The 17,205-nt window shown below is 33.2% G+C and overlaps 1 protein-coding gene across 1 annotated transcript in view; it reads left to right on the top strand.

Moving 5' to 3' along the window:
• The first annotated feature begins 778 nt into the window (after window positions 1-778).
• FBXO47 (F-box protein 47) overlaps window positions 779-17,205 on the top strand; it is a 27,655-nt gene continuing 11,228 nt past the window's right edge. The window contains exons 1-9 of the mRNA XM_036930493.2: window positions 779-1,021; window positions 3,130-3,328; window positions 3,716-3,886; window positions 6,547-6,623; window positions 8,485-8,562; window positions 10,188-10,296; window positions 14,203-14,376; window positions 15,365-15,511; window positions 16,180-16,322. Of these exons, the coding sequence (XP_036786388.1) occupies window positions 3,139-3,328; window positions 3,716-3,886; window positions 6,547-6,623; window positions 8,485-8,562; window positions 10,188-10,296; window positions 14,203-14,376; window positions 15,365-15,511; window positions 16,180-16,322 (1,089 nt within the window). The 5' untranslated portion in view covers window positions 779-1,021; window positions 3,130-3,138. The remainder of the gene's footprint in view (window positions 1,022-3,129; window positions 3,329-3,715; window positions 3,887-6,546; window positions 6,624-8,484; window positions 8,563-10,187; window positions 10,297-14,202; window positions 14,377-15,364; window positions 15,512-16,179; window positions 16,323-17,205) is intronic.

Genomic DNA, 17,205 nt, shown 5'->3' with positions numbered 1-17,205 from the left:
CCACTCCCAATACCTTAATTTCTGTTGCCTTATTTCCTCCATAACACTTCTCTCCATCTGCAGTTAATTTTGTCTGTTTATTCTGTATTTCCCATTAGACTAACAAGCTCCATTAAGGCAGGAAACTTCTATGTCTTGTTCTCTATTGTGTCCTTAGGGCCTACAGCAGTAACTAGCCCAGAACAGGCTTCGATAAATAGCTACTGAATTCATGAACTACAGGACAAATGAATGAGAACTTAATCTTCAAGGGAGAAGGACCAAGCTACACAGATTTGTCTTCAACGCCATCTTAAGAGGCTGGCGGCAATCATCCTCCTCTGATTCCAGGCACTCAGGTTTAAAAAGGAATGTTTGGAAATTTTTTCCAACTAAAGTTTTGATGAAAACTCTTGTAATTTACCCTATTGGGATGAGGGTGGGGTAAATAAAAATTCGGCTCAAACCTAGGATGAAGGGAAAGGAAGTGGTTTGCAGATTCGCGGTGCGCCAGGTTGAGTCGCTTCCTTTTGCACCCGCCCCTCCCTCAGATTCTAACGGCTCTACCCATTCCGGCTTTCGGCTTGGAGCAAAGGGTGACTGGCTTTGGCCTGCGCCCTGGCGCCAAGTCCCCGACTTCGTTAATTATTCATGATATGGGTGGGCACTATGGGGAGGTTCGGGTTTTTTACTATTCATGAGGGGGCGGAGTCTCCTTCGCACAGGGGCTCCTGGAAGGGTTCTAAAATATTCATAAGGGGGAGGGCACTATGGGAGAAGGAAGTCTCACTATTCATGAGGGGGCGGGGCCTCCTGCCCGCTGGGGCTCCTGGGAAGATTCTAAAATGTGCCTGAGGGCCCTGGGGCGCCTGGGAGGCAGGAGCACAGCTTCGGAGCCGTCAGGAGCCGATCTCTTCCCGGCGGGAAATCTTTGAGGAGCTACTTTCTTTTTTAAATATTAAGAAATTTGAGGATGGTGGGACAAAACGACTAAATCCCATTGTCCTGTGATTCTTTAGCCGGAAAGCTGCCAAAATCTGTGGTAAAAAGAGATTTTTTCCCCCTAGTACTTTAAGATAGTTTCATCTTTTCTTGGACCGAAGGGGAAATGCATCATAATGTGGTTGGATTCTTATATTGACCAGTTTCTCCTCTATGACCTCACTAGTTTACCTCTTTGGAGCTGTTTTGGGCTAATACCTGAGCAGATGGGGTGGGTCTCTTCAAAGGGTTTTTCTTAAGTTAAAACAGAACAAATTGCTGTTGGACGGTTTTGTCTGAAAGCCCTCAAAGCCTTTCACACGTAGTCAAAAGTGAGTGGGCTGAAACGGGGGCCTAGAAGCATTGCTGTGTTACTACTATTTCGGTCTGTGATTCTCCTCGAGAGGGATGAGAGGAAACTAGAAATAATTTGGGATAATTTAGAATTTTCAGAAAAACTTGCTATCTCCCCCAAAACGTTCAGGACTGAGAGAGGAGAATAAGGAAAGAAGAGACTCAAGTTCTAAAAGAATTTAGGCCACTGTGTTTTAATCCTCTCGGAGGCTGACACTAAATTCGTCGTCCCCCAGGTACCACGAGTTTCTGAAGAGCTCACAGGCCCCACCTAAATCCCGCTTCACACGTTCCTCAGAAACAGGACACATCCTAGACCAGATTTATATTATAATGAAAATGTTTTCAAATACCTACTGTGAAAAAGTTAAAAACAACTTCACACATTTTATAAAATAAGATTTATATAACCTTTTGGTGGAATTACATGTAACCTTTAAAATATATATACTTTCATAAGTATATTGGCATGGAAAGAAGTTAGAATTTTAATTACAATACAGTTGAAAAAGACTGCAAAACAGTTTGAATAGTGATCCCCATTTTTAAAAAGATACATGTAAAATTCTGGAATGACTTTATAAAGTTATTTTGCTGTATTTTGTAAACGTTGACAATGTGCATGTTGTGTAATTTTAATGGTTATTTTAAAATGCTAATTTAAATGCTCACTGAATGCTGAAACAGTGCTATGAAACAGTTTTAAAGAAGGTTCACAGTATGCTTTTCACTAAGCACTAAATTTCTTGGCCATGTTTTCAAGTGTATAGCTGATTTTAAATTGATGGGTAGCCTTTTATATAAATAACCACGTGACTTTAGCAATTTTTTGACAAAAAGAGAAAATTCATTTTAGTCAGATATATGTGTAACCTGATGAAATGTCGTAGTTGTTACTTCAGAAGCAGGGGGCCTTAGATTGTAGTTGTAGTTATACATATATACATGTACATGTATGTATACAAAAGACAGTGTTTTCTAAATTGCAGCAATACTGACACAAAGTCACTGTGTGTGATGAATAATATTTTTTAAATTAATGTTTACTGTAAGTAAATTAACAGTGATTTTAATAAATTTAGGAAATGTTCATTTTGAAATCAAGTTGTGTAGGCCTTTCCTAGGACTTTTCAGTAACTATTATTAATCAAAAGTGGAATTGAAAGAAAAATTATTTATTCTAGTATTAATTTTACAAGACTTTAATTTTGTGTATTATACAGCACATATTGGTGATAGTAATGCAACCTTCTTACTCTGATAGAGCTAGTAGATTTTAAAAGCTCTAAACTTAAATTCTCTATTTTTTATCTCTGCTTTTGTTTCTAACAAAAGAACATGTCAGTACTCAGTTTTCAAGAAATAGAAACATTACTACACACTTTTGAAGCTACATTAATACTTTGAATTTTTTTAGAATGTAGATTGTAAAGGCAACATACTGACAGATGTTGAATGAATTGAATTTTTTATATAGTTTTCTGTGTTAAATCTTTTACTTTTTAAAATTTGGCTACTATTTGTTTTCTTAGAATATATCTCATTCAAATACAAGCCTCATTTTCTATTAGAACTCTTTAAAATTTTTGGTTAAGAGGGATTTTTAAGTATTTCATATCATGCCAAGATGAATAAATAAACTCTAGACTCTACTAGTAAGAACTCCATAAATTGGACATGTTATTAAAATTTGTATAAATATATAGAGAGAGCTATTGCTCATCAAAATATCAGCCTCTTCATTTAAAAAACAACATCTCTTCATCACTGTAATTCTCTTTCTTCTCTGACTCTTGTGTTTTGTTTTCTAACCAGGATAAATTCATGAGAAGAATGGCATCTGGACTAAATAACAGTTTCACTTTGATTCCCAACCAGAAATACAGACGTAGTAACCGTCGATCCAGCTATTTTTCCAGCACCCTTGACTCAAATTTTCAGCCTTTATCAACGCTTGGACATTTTAAAGCCTTGCCATTGGAAATATTCCAAGTAATCTTAAGATATTTGTCAGGTGAGGTTTGGGGACTCTAAATAGGCTACACAGACATGCAAATATTTAAATTTTTTCCCAAGAACTAGTTTGGACCCTGCTAAAATGGTTATGATATTCACATTAAGTTTATATTCTAAAGTTTCATCAATATTAGGTAAGGGTTACAATGAGAAAGTACAATACTCAAACTCTTTAAAGCATTCCTCTAATTATGACATAATCCAAAAATGTTTCTAATGCATCAAGCACTAGATTTAAAACAATTTTAAGATTTTCCCCTTTTTTATTATTTGTATTATTTAGTGTTATTATTAATGAGCTATTGTATGTTAATAAATTGTGCTAATAGTGATATTTTTGTAATTAAGCCATTCATATGTATGTGTATATGTGTTCTTTTGGTAGTGAAGGATATCAGCATACTAAGCATGGTTTCCAAAACAATCAGCCAGCACATTATAAATTATATCTCAACCTCATCAGGAAGCAAAAGACTCTTACTACAGTACTTTCATAACCATGAGCTGCCTCCCAGGAGACAAGACTGGGACCTACTGGAACACTACAGATCTCTAGGTAATTTATATAACAAGTAAAAAGCTACACTGACTTAAGGGGATTTTATTATACAATTCTGTAAGGCCCAGGGAAAATGAGGAATTTCCTAAAATGTACCTGTTTCTATGATGCTTTTACTTTTCAGGGTGAGGACTTTCCCATAACAGTCCCTTATGTTTTAAAGATGAGAGAATGCACCTTAAAGTGTCAATCCTCATGATTTCATGTGGATACAATTTCACCTATGCTTATTGTCTAGGTGACTTACCAGTTTAGGAAATTAATGTGTTTTCTATACTTTATGTCCTGTAGATCAAATGAGTTTGATCTCTCTTTTTCTTTTCAGTTATAATCTAGTCCTTAAAATAGAAAAGAAATTTGAACATATTATTGTAGAAGATCCCTTACTCTTTTATCTGCAACAATGCTTTTTTTAAAGCACTCTACACATTTACTATATTTACTAATAAATCACTATGCTATGATATAATTAACCTTAGCAAGGGTAATTCTGTATAATCTTTCTTCCCTTGATTTGTTATCATTTACATCTTTCGCCCTACAACTTGATTTCATTCTCCCTAAGACTGCTGAAGTAAAATTATAATTTTGACTTGATTAATGACACCAATTTAATTATGAAACCACCTGATAATTAACCAAAGCAAGGCAATAAAACCAAACATCAAAGTGATGTTGAGATTTAAATAAAGGTACAACAGTAAGTTAAGTAAATATTACTTTATAGTAGCCCAAGAATGCCTAGATTAAGATAATAAACTAAGACTATATAGATGTGTAAATACATCAAAGTGTATTTAACAAATTTATTTAATAAGGTTAAATGAAAGGTATGTAATATGATTACAGTGTTACTGGTTTCAATATTTATGATTAGGTTAAGTAAAGCCTGTAACACAATATAGCAATTACTTTTTGTTTGTTTTATTGAAGTATCATTAATAAACAGCAATTAACTTTTTGCTACTTGTCATTGTAAGTATGTTCTTTTCAGACATCATTAGTTGCAGAGAAAGTAGTACTTGATTAAAAGAGCTTATTCTTTGATCTGAAAGAATTTTTTTCTGCCTGACCAACGCTCAGTTACTTAAACAAAAAAACATTGACAATTATTAGATAATTAAGTAAAAAAATACAAATATGTATTGCTCTTAATAGCTAGCTTTTTTAAATGGTCTTTTTCATGTAGTGATTTCAACCTTCCATTTGATTTTGATTCAGGCACCAGGCTTATGACTGATTCTTTGGGTGAATGTTTGAGGTACTTAGCATTTTCTTGTGTTGCCATTCCTATATGATCTGTTCTTGTTTCCAGACATTAAAATAGCATTTTCAGAATCTTGCACTGAAGATTATAAATTTTAATTTGCTTCTTCATACAAAATGGAGCAGATGGCCAGTGTGAAAAGAACATTACATCTGACTATTTTAGTGGAAAGAAATTTTAAAAGTTGGTTTCTAAAGGGTAGAGCAGAGCACCTGTGTTGGAAAATAAATTAAATCAGCCAGTAGTGTTTTTTATGATAAATTGCAACCCTTAAAATACGAGTTTTACGTTAGGAAAGGCAACCAACATACAAGTATAACCTACAGTTCCCCAGCTATGATATGCCATGGGACTGGATGCCAAAACATGAAAAGAACTCAGACTAAAAACCATACACTGAAAATGTCTTTTTATGTATAAAAATAAGGAGGGTTTATGTTTAAAACTCAATTCTGGTCATGTGCTACCCAAAAATAGCAACTTCTAAAAATAAATTAGGTTCCCATAGGTTCTACAGAATTATATAAGCAGTTACTATGTTAAAAAGTAGATGTAGAGAAGATAAAAACTAAAGAATGTCATGATATTCAGGTATATGTTTTCCTGTCATGTATCTTATTTTTAGTTTGAGCCCTAAAATGTTAAAAATGCATTGCCATTTTAGGAAAACAGAACACTTAAAGTTAGAGGAAACAAATCATATACTTTCTGTCACAGTAGTTCAAATTACATATCTCACTGGGAAATTCAAGTTTTTTTTTTAATATCCGGACACAAAATTCTATACATTCTTAACATGCAAGCTCCATAAAAGGATATCTTTGAAAGAAGAAATGGATATTTCATCCAAAATATCTGGATACTTTCTGTGAGCAAAAATGACTTTTAACCCCTGAAATTTAAAGTACTTGTAATTTTACATTTTTTTATTTGGAGAAAGGAATAAAAAAATCTCTTTTCCCATTCTTTCTATTGTTTTACATTAATAGTTCTTAAAACATTTTCCTTTGTGGATACAAGGTTAATATCAAGAGATACTGGAATCTGTTTTCTATGGAATACAGACAACATAATGTTTCCATAGTGTATTTTTGTGTCTTGTTATTGTATCTTTTTAAATCTAAATACTTTATCTGTCCTATAGTATCAGTTCAACAATTTTTTGTAAGATTTTTGCTAGTGCCTCTTACCAGGTATCAGAGTCACTTGGTACACACCATATATTATAAACATTTTGCACCCTTCCTTCCCACATTCTCTTTGAAAATATATCAGCTCAAAGTCCGCTATATCATACTTAACTTTCAGGAAATGTTATGCTGTGCTTTATGGGTTTTCTTAAAATAATTGCATTATTGTTGTCATTTTTCATGTATCTCTACTTTCTCAGGTCTACTATTTAAAAGATGTACGTTGTTGCTACCCACAAAGGAAAGACTCAAGTACATTCACAGGAAACTTGAAGAAGTAAGAGCATACTTAATGGATTCTTTCACAATCTTGATTTCCAGTAAAGATATTTTATTATTAATGTCATACACTCATCTTAAATGTCTTCAATAAGTAGAATTTCATGAATTAGTACTAAAAAATTGATTGATGATAATCTAATACTATACCAAGTACTCAGAGATTATAAAATGACAAAGTGTAGTACAATCATCTTTTACTTATTATAAAAGAATTTTTATAACTAAATTCATCATTCAAGTTTATTAGATTTATCAGAGTATAGAAGTATTTTTACCCCACATGGGAATCCTGAGGATGTATTAAAATAATGATTGAGATATTTATTAAAATGAAGTTATTTGTTAAGCCAGGCAGAAAAAGATAAATGCCAAATGATTTCACTCATTTGTAGAGTACAAAAACAAAGCAAAACAGACGTAAGAAAATAGCAATAGACTCATAGACACCGAGAAGGGACAGGTGGTTACCAAAGGGTAGGGAGAAGGGGATTGAGGGGCACAACATGCAAACACAATATAGTTAGGTCACGGGGATGGTAATACAGCACAGAGTATACAATTAATGACTCTATGAAATCTTACTATGTTGATAGACAGTGACTGCAATGGAGGGGGTGAGGATTTGATAATATGGGTGAATGTTGAACCGCTGTGTTGTGTATTTGAAACCATCGTAAGATTGTGTATCAATGATACTTTAATAACAAAAAAAAGGAGGAATCTTATTATACTGATGGACAGTGACTGCAATGGGTTATGGGGAGAACTCAATAATATTGGTGAATGTAGAAACCACATTGTTTTTCATGTGAAACCTTCGTAAGGTTTAGTGTATATCAATAGTACCTTAAAAAAAGAAAAAAAATTATTTCTGAATGTTAATCTTTCTGTTTAAATGTATACAAACACAGGAAAATATTTTTAATATTAAAAATGACATACTTTTATGATAATTTATGACTTGGAGATGTTTATCAATGTGTTTGGGCATAATCTCTATGTAAGACTTTGAGTTTTACTACACAACCCCAAAGCACATCTAAAGCTGATGGGTCAGTTCTATACTCACTAGTATGCAAACTGCTTCTGATGCACTGACTTTTTTCATGTCAGTGTATTTTCATTGAGTTCAGGTCTGTATTATGGCAGCAGCTTTCTGCCATCCACTTCTTCACTTCCCAAGACATTCTATACACTAAATCAATATTATTCTCCCTAAAGCCTCACTTTCATCAAGCTAATTTTTGCTTAAAAATCTTCCAGTGGCTACTCAGTTTCAGCAAGATAAGGCCCAAAGTCCATAGCTGTTATTTAGGGTTCTCACTGACAGTGCAGCCTTACTTGCTACTAGTTTGAGCCTAATTAAGCTTGTCACATCTTTCTTCCCATATAAACCTTTTGAATCCTACCTCTGTACAATTTTGTCCTTGCTGTTTACTTCACCAGTCCTTTCCAGTCATGAATCCTACTTTAAGACATTCCTCAGTTGCTTTTTTGATCATTCCCAAATTTATCTTGTTTCTGCTTTCAGAGTGTGTGATATAATGTTTATTCATTTTAGCATATATATATATATATATATATATATATATATTCTAACCTGAATTATCAAAATAATTTCATGTGTATATATATCTTACTCTCCTAAACTAATTGTGAGTTCCTTGAAGGTAGAGACTTTGTTTTATACTTCTTTCATAATCCCCATATATATAACACAGTGTTAATTAGTTATTTAGAATTTTTGTTATTTTCAGTTAATATAAAAAATTATTGCATATTTCCATTAAAGTTGAATGTAAAATCATTGTGCAGTTCCACTGAAAAGGAGGAATCAATAGTTGTTCTCTTTTTAGGTTCCCTGTTTTAAATTCAGTGGCTGTGCAGCTCCTACACAATGTTTAGGATTACCATGTTACGGTGTGTTTTTACAGGTATGTTTTTTTAATAGAAGAAAAGGAATGCTTTTTGGACTTTAACAAGTAAAGCATGTAATCTATTTTTCCATAGGTTAATAAAATAACAATAATTTTAAAAGAATAAAACAAAATTGTAAAGATTTGAGGATGTGTTAATCTAATAGCATGTTTGCCACCTTAGATTTTCTTGGATTTCTCACTGATAAGAAATGTTAAATATTTGCTCTATACCAGTGTTAAATTTCCAGCCAATTGTTATAACTAAAAATATTGTGGGTGGGGTGTGTTTGTGTGTATGTAAGGTGTTTTTAGTCTTGGGCTAGTTATTTAAGATATGATTTTAGAAATCAACTGTATGAAAAAAATTGTAACTATGAGAGGTAACAGATGTGTTAACCAACCTTATTGTGGTAAGCATTTTGCAATATGTGCATATATAAATCACTATGTTGTACACCTTTAACTTACACAATGTATGTCAATTATGTCTTATTAAAGCTGGAAAAAAGAAATCAACTATATGATTTTAAGAATGTTTTGACTAATCGTATTATAAACAAAGAAGATATTATTATTATTTATGTTAATCAATATAAATAGTATATAATTAATATGTTGTTACATTATTCTAAGCAGTTTATCTGTATTAACTTATTTAAAACTTTTAACAACCTTACGAGGTTTACAACAATTTTGCTCTGTATCCCCAGCCTGTCAGCTGCCATCTACATGCCCAGATTGCAGGGGCCTAGGCCCTCCTACTAGCCCTCTTCCAAGATAGATTTTTGCTTTTTTGTTTTGGAGGGACAGGTAATATAAACACATATGTTCAATCAAAAATCACATATAAAACTCAAAGGTATAAAATAGTATAAAGTGAAAAGTAAGTCTCCCTCTCAGTCCTGTCCCTCGTCCACTGAATTCCCTTCAACAGAGGTAAGCATTGTTGGCAGTTTTTTGTATGTCCATCCAAAATAAGACATAAGAGAGAGAATAAGATTAATTGTAAGCTACTGAAATCCAGTTAAACTTTTCAAGAAAAATATATATGATTAATCAGCCTTTTCAAATTGTAACTATATGGTATACCATTTGAATTTCCTTTTCATAAATGTTTAACTGTACACTTTAATTTGCTCAAAGATAATTATTAAATGTCCTAAAAAAATTTTTTGCTTATTCACATAAGAATGTCATTAATAAATGCTCATAATTGTCACATTATAATGAGATCATTATAACTTGCAAACAACTTCATAAATGACAGCTAGAGGAGGGTCAAAGACTAGTCTAAAGTGAAGGCACAGCATGGTTGTGAGTCATATGTCTATAAAGCTGTGGTCTTGGGTTTTGGTCTTTGCTATTTTCCGCATATTATCAGAATTCAGGATTCAGCACCATTAAGTAGTTCTCTGAAAAGATACTCCCTTTATAGCCAAAAATAAATTGGATTTTGGAGCATTGCTAGGTTTTGTGTATGTAAAATTTCTTATTAATGTTAACTGTATAATAGTGTATAAAAATTGCATACCCACCTCAATCATGTACTATAACACTTGTACTCATAAGGCAGTAGCGACTTAAATTTTGATTTGATGGTCTGAATATTTGAAATGTTTCCTTTATTTTATTATCCTCAGACCTTAACAGCAGGTTGGGATGAACTCGAGTGCCATCGTGTTTATAACTTCTTATGCGAGCTGACTAACCTCCCCCGCAAGATGCAGTCTGTTGTCTGTGGCAAGCCAGGTAAAGAAATACAATTCACAGAGAATTTTATACAGAGATTAAAATAGGCAGGGGAGAAAAGTAGAATTCAAAAGTATATTTAAAAATAAATTGTGGCATCCATGTGTAGTAAAAGGACAAAGAAATGTAAGGGAATGATAAACACTGAATTAGACAGTGAGGCAAATGTGGCATGTGATTGGAGAAAGAGAAGTACTCAGAGGGCTTCAATTGTATTAATAATATTCCTTAAGCTGTGGGGAGGATACAAAGGTGCTCCTTATAGTATTCTCTAAACCTTTAAATATATATACCTGAAATGTCTCATGTTTTAAAAATTAAGGAGCCCGATAGTATAGCCATTACTCTCTAAGAAACTCTCGCAGTGTGCACAAGGAGACATGTAAGTGTGAACATTATAGCATGTAACCACAAAAAGCGGCAAATAACCTAAATGCCTGTTGTCAGGAGAATGGATAAATGAATTAAATATCCTTACAAATTAAAGCCATTAGTATTTAAAATGAATGAACTAGAGCCATGTGTATTAATGTGGATAAATCTCAAAACATAACTTGAGAAAAAGGTTACCACAGGATATTTTCTTTTTCTTTTTCTTTTTTTTTGCATGTCTGGTAGCATTTATTGTGCAACAAGCCCATGTGACAGATGCTGTCCCACTTCAAAATCACCTCTCATTTCTTATGACTAAACTTCCTGAAAAGCTCCTAATGAAGCAGCACACACTGGACCGCTCCTGTGTGCTGGCTAGAGCCACAGGAGGTTCACAAGAGAACTAGGAGAAGTGGCTGTTAATAATAGCTGCACTTTTGTGCAACTTGCTTGTGTGTCAGACACTGTACTGAGGGCTTTATGTAGATCATGGCAATTAATCTTTGCAACAACTGTGGTTATCCCCATTTCCCAGATAGAGAAACTGAAGGGTTGCCTAACTTGCCCTAGGTCACCACAGGTAATAACTTCACAGCTGAACCTGGCAGTCTGACTCCAATGAGTAAGCTATTTTTCATGCCACTTTCTTGCTCCTGAGATGTACCACAGGATATTATCAATATGGTAACATTTATATAAATATTTAGAATATTCAAAATAATTATATATATTCTTTATGGTTACATACATATATAAAAAAGTATAAGAACATAGTTGGAAGGTATGATAGTTAATTGTGAGTATCAACTTGGCTAGGCCATGTTACCCAGATATATGGTCAAATGTTATTCTGTTTCTTTGAAGTTATTTCTTAGGTGAGATTAATATTTAAATCAGTAGACTTTGAGTAAAGCAGATTACCCTCCATAATGTGGGTGGGCCTCATCCAGTCACTTGAAGACCTTAATACAAAAGACTGACTTCTCCAAGAAAAAAAGAATTCTGCCAGCAGACTGCCTTTGGACTTGAACCACAACTCTCCCCTGGCCTCCAACCCACTGGCCTACCCAGCACATTTTGGACTTGTCAAGTCTTCACAATTATGTGAGCCAATTCTTCAGAATAAATCCTTCCATATATATGTATATCTATACATATATCCTGTTCATTCTGTTTCTCTTGAGACCCTAATACAGGATAATATTTGGGTCAGAACCTAAATTCAAGATGGTGAGTACCTCTAAGAAGGAAGGAGAAAGGGAATGGGAATGATATACAAGAAGCTTTAGCTGTACTGTAATGTTTTATTTATTTTAAAAAATCTGAAGCAAATACAGCAAAAATAAAGCTTTGACAAAGCTAGGTGATTGGTACACAGTATTTGTTATAATATCTCTGCTTTTCTATCAGCTTGAAATATTTCATTATAAAACAAATTATGGATCAAAAAGGTAGATTTAGAATTCTAGTGAAACAATAACAAAATTAATTTATTATATCCCTTCCTTGATGGATAACTTTTATTAGCTCCCTGATGTCTTCAAAATAAATTCTGAAATATTTATACTGGCTTTCACATTCTAATCCCAACCTACTTTTCCAAACTTATTGCCCACTACTCTCTGTATCAGTTGGATATAGTTAGGCATTTTGCTCTCTCACTGTGCCTCAGACACCTCTTACACATTTCTACCTCATATCTTTCATTCATTCCCTCTTTTTTCTGAAATACCATCGCTCCTCCTTTTCATCCTTTAAGACTCATTTTGCCTGATCTCCTCTGTAAAGCCTTTCCTGATCTCCCCAGGCCTGCAATAATGCCTTTCTAAATTTCTGTGTCACCTGGCTTAATGTATCAGGGTACTTACTTACATATGGCCTTAGATCATTGGTAGACTTTCCATTTACACTGGTCTTATCTACCAGTAAATAAAACATAAATGGTATAAAAATGTAAGAGTAGTATTAACACTATGGAAAACAGTTTGGCCATTCCTCGAAAATTATCATATGACTGAGCATTCCAATCTTAAGTATATACCTAAAGGAATTGAGAGCAGGGACTTGGACAGATATCTCTACACCAGTGTTCACTACAGCACTATTCGCAATAGCCAAAAGTGGAAACACCCAACTGTCTATTAATGATGAATGGATAAACAAAAGTGGTATATACATACAATGGAATATTACTCAGCCACAAAAAGGAACGAAGTTTTCATACATGCTACATCATGGATGAACGTTGAAAACATTATGCTAGTGAAATAAATCAGACATAAAAGGACAAATACTGATTTCATGATTCCACTTATATGAAGTACCTTGAAAAGGCAAATTCATAAAAACAAAGCAGATGAGAGAGAGAAGGGAAAATGTGGGGGTCATTACAGAGTTTCTATTTGAGGTGATGAAGAGCTTTGGAAATAAACAGTGATGATGGTTGGACAATGTGAATATAATTGATGCTGTTGTGTTGTACATTTTTAAAATGGTTAAAATGGCAAATTTTATGTTATATAATTTATAAGTATGAATATATATTTTACAATTTTCAGAAGTTAATAATGTAATATAAATATAAAGTTAATAATGTAATTGAATTATGTACTTTAAATGAGTGAAGTATATGGTATATAAATTACATGTATTTCAATTAATCTGTTTAAAGAAAAAACACACGATACTGCTTCATACCCACTAGGATGGCTAGAATCAAAAAGTTAGATAACAACAATTCTTGGTGATAATATAGAGAAATTAAAACTCTCATACATTGCTTGTAGGAATGTGAAATGGAACAGCCACTTTGGAAAGTAGTTCTGGCAGTTCTTCAAATGATTAAACATATGACCCAGAAATTCTACTCCTAGGTATATTCCCAAGAGAGTGAAAACATATGTCACACAGAAACTGGTACATGAATGTTAGTTGCAGCATTATTTATAATAGCCAAAAGATGAAAACAACACAAATGCCCATCCATAAGTGAATAAACAAAATGTGTATATCTGTACAATGGAATATTATTTGGTCATCAAAATGAAGGAAGTACTAATACATGCCATGACATGGATGAACCTTGAAAACATTATGCTAAGTGAAAGAAGCCAGTCATGAAAGACCACATACTGTATGATTTCATTCATATGAAAGTCTAGAATGAGGAAATGTAGAGACAGAAGACTGATTAATGGTTGCTTAGGGCTGGGGAGGTCATAAAGGATGGAGAGATAGAGGTGTAATGACTAAAAGAACAGGGTTTCTTTTTGAGGTGATGAAAACATTATAAAATAAACTTGATGCTACCTGTACATATCTGTAAATATACTAGAAACCTTTGAATTATATGATGTGTAAATTATATCTCAAGCTGTTTAAAAAAATAGTCCCTTGATAATCTAAGACTTGTACAGAGGAAAATGAAGTAATGCTTTTAGTATAAAGCATATTGATGATGTCCGTCTTTGACCTATCCAATATATACAACAACCTTTCTAGGAAGAATCATTTAACATTCTTTTGTCTCCATAGGAAGTGCCCAAAAACTGGAATTAAGGATCAGACTTTTCTGTAGGAAAGTCCTGCTTGATCATTGGACACATCGAAGTGATTCTGCTTTTTGGTTGACACGTATATTAAAACCATGGCCAATGGTGAATCAGGCAAGATTATTGTATATCATCTTTGGACCAATATCTCAAAATGGTGAGCATCTATCTTTTAGGGATATATATGTTACAACACTGGTTAATTAGCTTTACTTTAGGAAGTATCTTTTTGTACTTGCTCAGTTTCATCATTCCTAATGACTAAAATGAGTTTTGTGATTTATACTACATTAACTTGTATGTAACGTAAACTTCCAGCCAGTAATTATTCCAAATATAGTTATTCCAAATCCTGCAGGCCATTACCAAATATAGTCCAGTCATCTCTAGTTTACCTAAAGTAGCTGCTTTTCATTTTTAAGTATTATCTTAGCTCAAGGTTATGTTTGCTGCTGCAGGGGATTAATAGTGCCAATGAAGGAAGTAGTAGTTGGAATCGATGTTTTACTTCCTTCTGGGTGTGTATGATTTTTGCAATTTTTTGCCTCTCTAAGTTCTATTTAGATTAATGTTAAAACTAGCATGGAGTTCTTTAGTTCACATTATTGCCTCATGTCAGGAGGTAAACAGTTTAAAGTAGGTTGAATAGCAGCAGGACATCAATCTGGGATTAAATTTTGTTCTGTGTAATTCACGAAGAGGATTGGCTATAGGTACATAATCCAGAATTGACTGGATTACTCTGTTTTGATATAAATGTTTGGAAGATACTCAAATATAGCATGCTTTCTCTTTGGAAAGATATCAATAGATTTAACTTTATTTTATTTTAGTAAGGTTATATCAATTGTTTATCCCAATTTCTGTTATAGGGGTAGCATTATCTTTGAACTAGAGGCACTATTCTGCTTGGTGAAACTACCTTTTTTTCCCTTCCTTTAGCTATTGTTTCTGTGCTTCATCACATCAGTCAGAGACATTCAGATTTATACTGTTATCAGAATTAATCTTTCTTTATGAAAATAGCATATATAAATAATGGGATTCCATTATGCAATCCAATTTCTTTTTGAAAAAGCCCATGAAGTCTATCACAAAGACAACTATTCTGTAATAGCCTAGTTTTTGTTTCAATTATCATTCAGGACAGGTGGTTTGGCAGAAAATGATAGAAGAAGCTACAGATGAATCCAGTCTGAAGGGTTTAGCTGATGCCATTAAATTACTATATGACACGGGCACCAAAGAGTGGACAGCAGATGATGTTATCAGTCTGGTAGATGAACTGTCAGGTAAAAGTATATATTTACCACACAGAGTGACAGAAATGTTTTATTAGAATACAGTTATAACATTGTAAGGGTAATTCTACAGGTAACAAATGTATTATCTATTAGAAATCACTAAATGCTCTAAAATATTTAAGATTTGGCATTGTGTTTGAAGGAAATACATGTAATTAACTTTCCTCCAATTGCCAATTTATATATATATATATATATACTTATTACTATTATTCTTTGAAAGCATAATTTAATTAGCTCAACTAGTCCCATTTTGCAAGTTCTCAGAAATACTTCCTAAGCTGTCAGAAGAAAGTCCCTCCTATTGGTACAGGAAAGATGAAACAATTTTTCCCATTCGTGCATAATCCTTTAGATTTTAAAGTTTACAGGAGTTTTTTCCTTACACAGGATTAGACCACCTTGCCCGTTGATCTGTGCTTAGGAGAAATTCTTTGACTATATTACTAGTACATTTGTAAGAACCATCATAACTTGGCAATAATCTCTGTCTCTAGTGAATGCTTTAAATGAAAAACTAAGGCAGTTTTCTTAGCTTATCCCTTGGCACTACTTGTATTTCCAATAAGGTGATAAAATATTGCTTGTATTTAATGATGTTTACTATAGCTATTATGCAATTTCTCACTAAATAACTGTTCTTCCTCTAATAAAAGTGGTTCCCCATGAGTGGCTTCTAGAGAATAATGCACATCTCCTAATCCTAAGTGGGAACAACATCTGTTTCACTTTCATGGCCAGTAAAGCTGTGAATGGACGGGCCACTGAACTGGCAAGGCTGATAGTCTATTTTGCTTTGGTAAGTAAAAATAATCAGTTTTTCTCTAGCAAGCTGTTTAACATTATAATTGACCTACCAGGGAGCCACCCTTAAGGAACTGCAATATGTACCACACATCTTGAAAGAGTAACTATCTAAGTATGTGTTTTTATATATACTTTTCAAAGTATATATAAAAGCATGTATATTTATATTTTCATATATTCTTACATATATGCTTTAAATTTTTTCAAATTTACATAATAAACTACCATATTTGAAAGCACTCCTTTTATTAACTTCTCCCCACTTCATGTCTAGATTGTTGTTATACAGTTCTGCCAAGTTGTGTTCTTTTTTTTAAAATTTCATTTAAGACAAGCACTCCTTATGATTTGCTTCAGAATAGTCAGTGGGCAGCATGGAGAGGATGTGATGGCAGAGATAAAATTAGATTGGTAACTGTTGAAGCTGAGGAATGGGTACTAGGTGTTCATTATACTATTATCTCTACTTTTATATAGTTAAAATGTTTTTCAAAATGAAACATTTAAAGATATATTTAATATTATCTCATTTAATATAAATTGAGTGTTTTACTATGGGCCATACACTGTGTGAGATCCTAAGATTATGGCAATCAGTAGAACAAATCTCTGACCAAAAACTTCTTACAGTCTTTCTAAGGATACCAAGATATTTATAAATTCAGTGTGATAAGTGCAAAAATATATGTAAAAAAGATACAAACAGAGGTAGCATAGAGGAGCCAATATTGGATGAGTGTAAAGCAGAAAGGTATTTCTACCCCTGTCCCAGTAGAAATAGGTTTTTTTTAAATGAATGGAAGTTCACCATGCAGATAGAGGGAGGAAATTATTCAAGCAAATACCTGCATATATTACATAGAAATCTCATTTAT

The sequence above is a fragment of the Manis pentadactyla genome, chromosome 4, assembly GCF_030020395.1.
Source record: "Manis pentadactyla isolate mManPen7 chromosome 4, mManPen7.hap1, whole genome shotgun sequence".
Lineage (NCBI taxonomy): Eukaryota > Metazoa > Chordata > Mammalia > Pholidota > Manidae > Manis > Manis pentadactyla.
The sequence above is the reverse complement of the archived record's forward strand: the minus strand, read 5'-3'. Positions and strand labels throughout refer to the sequence as shown.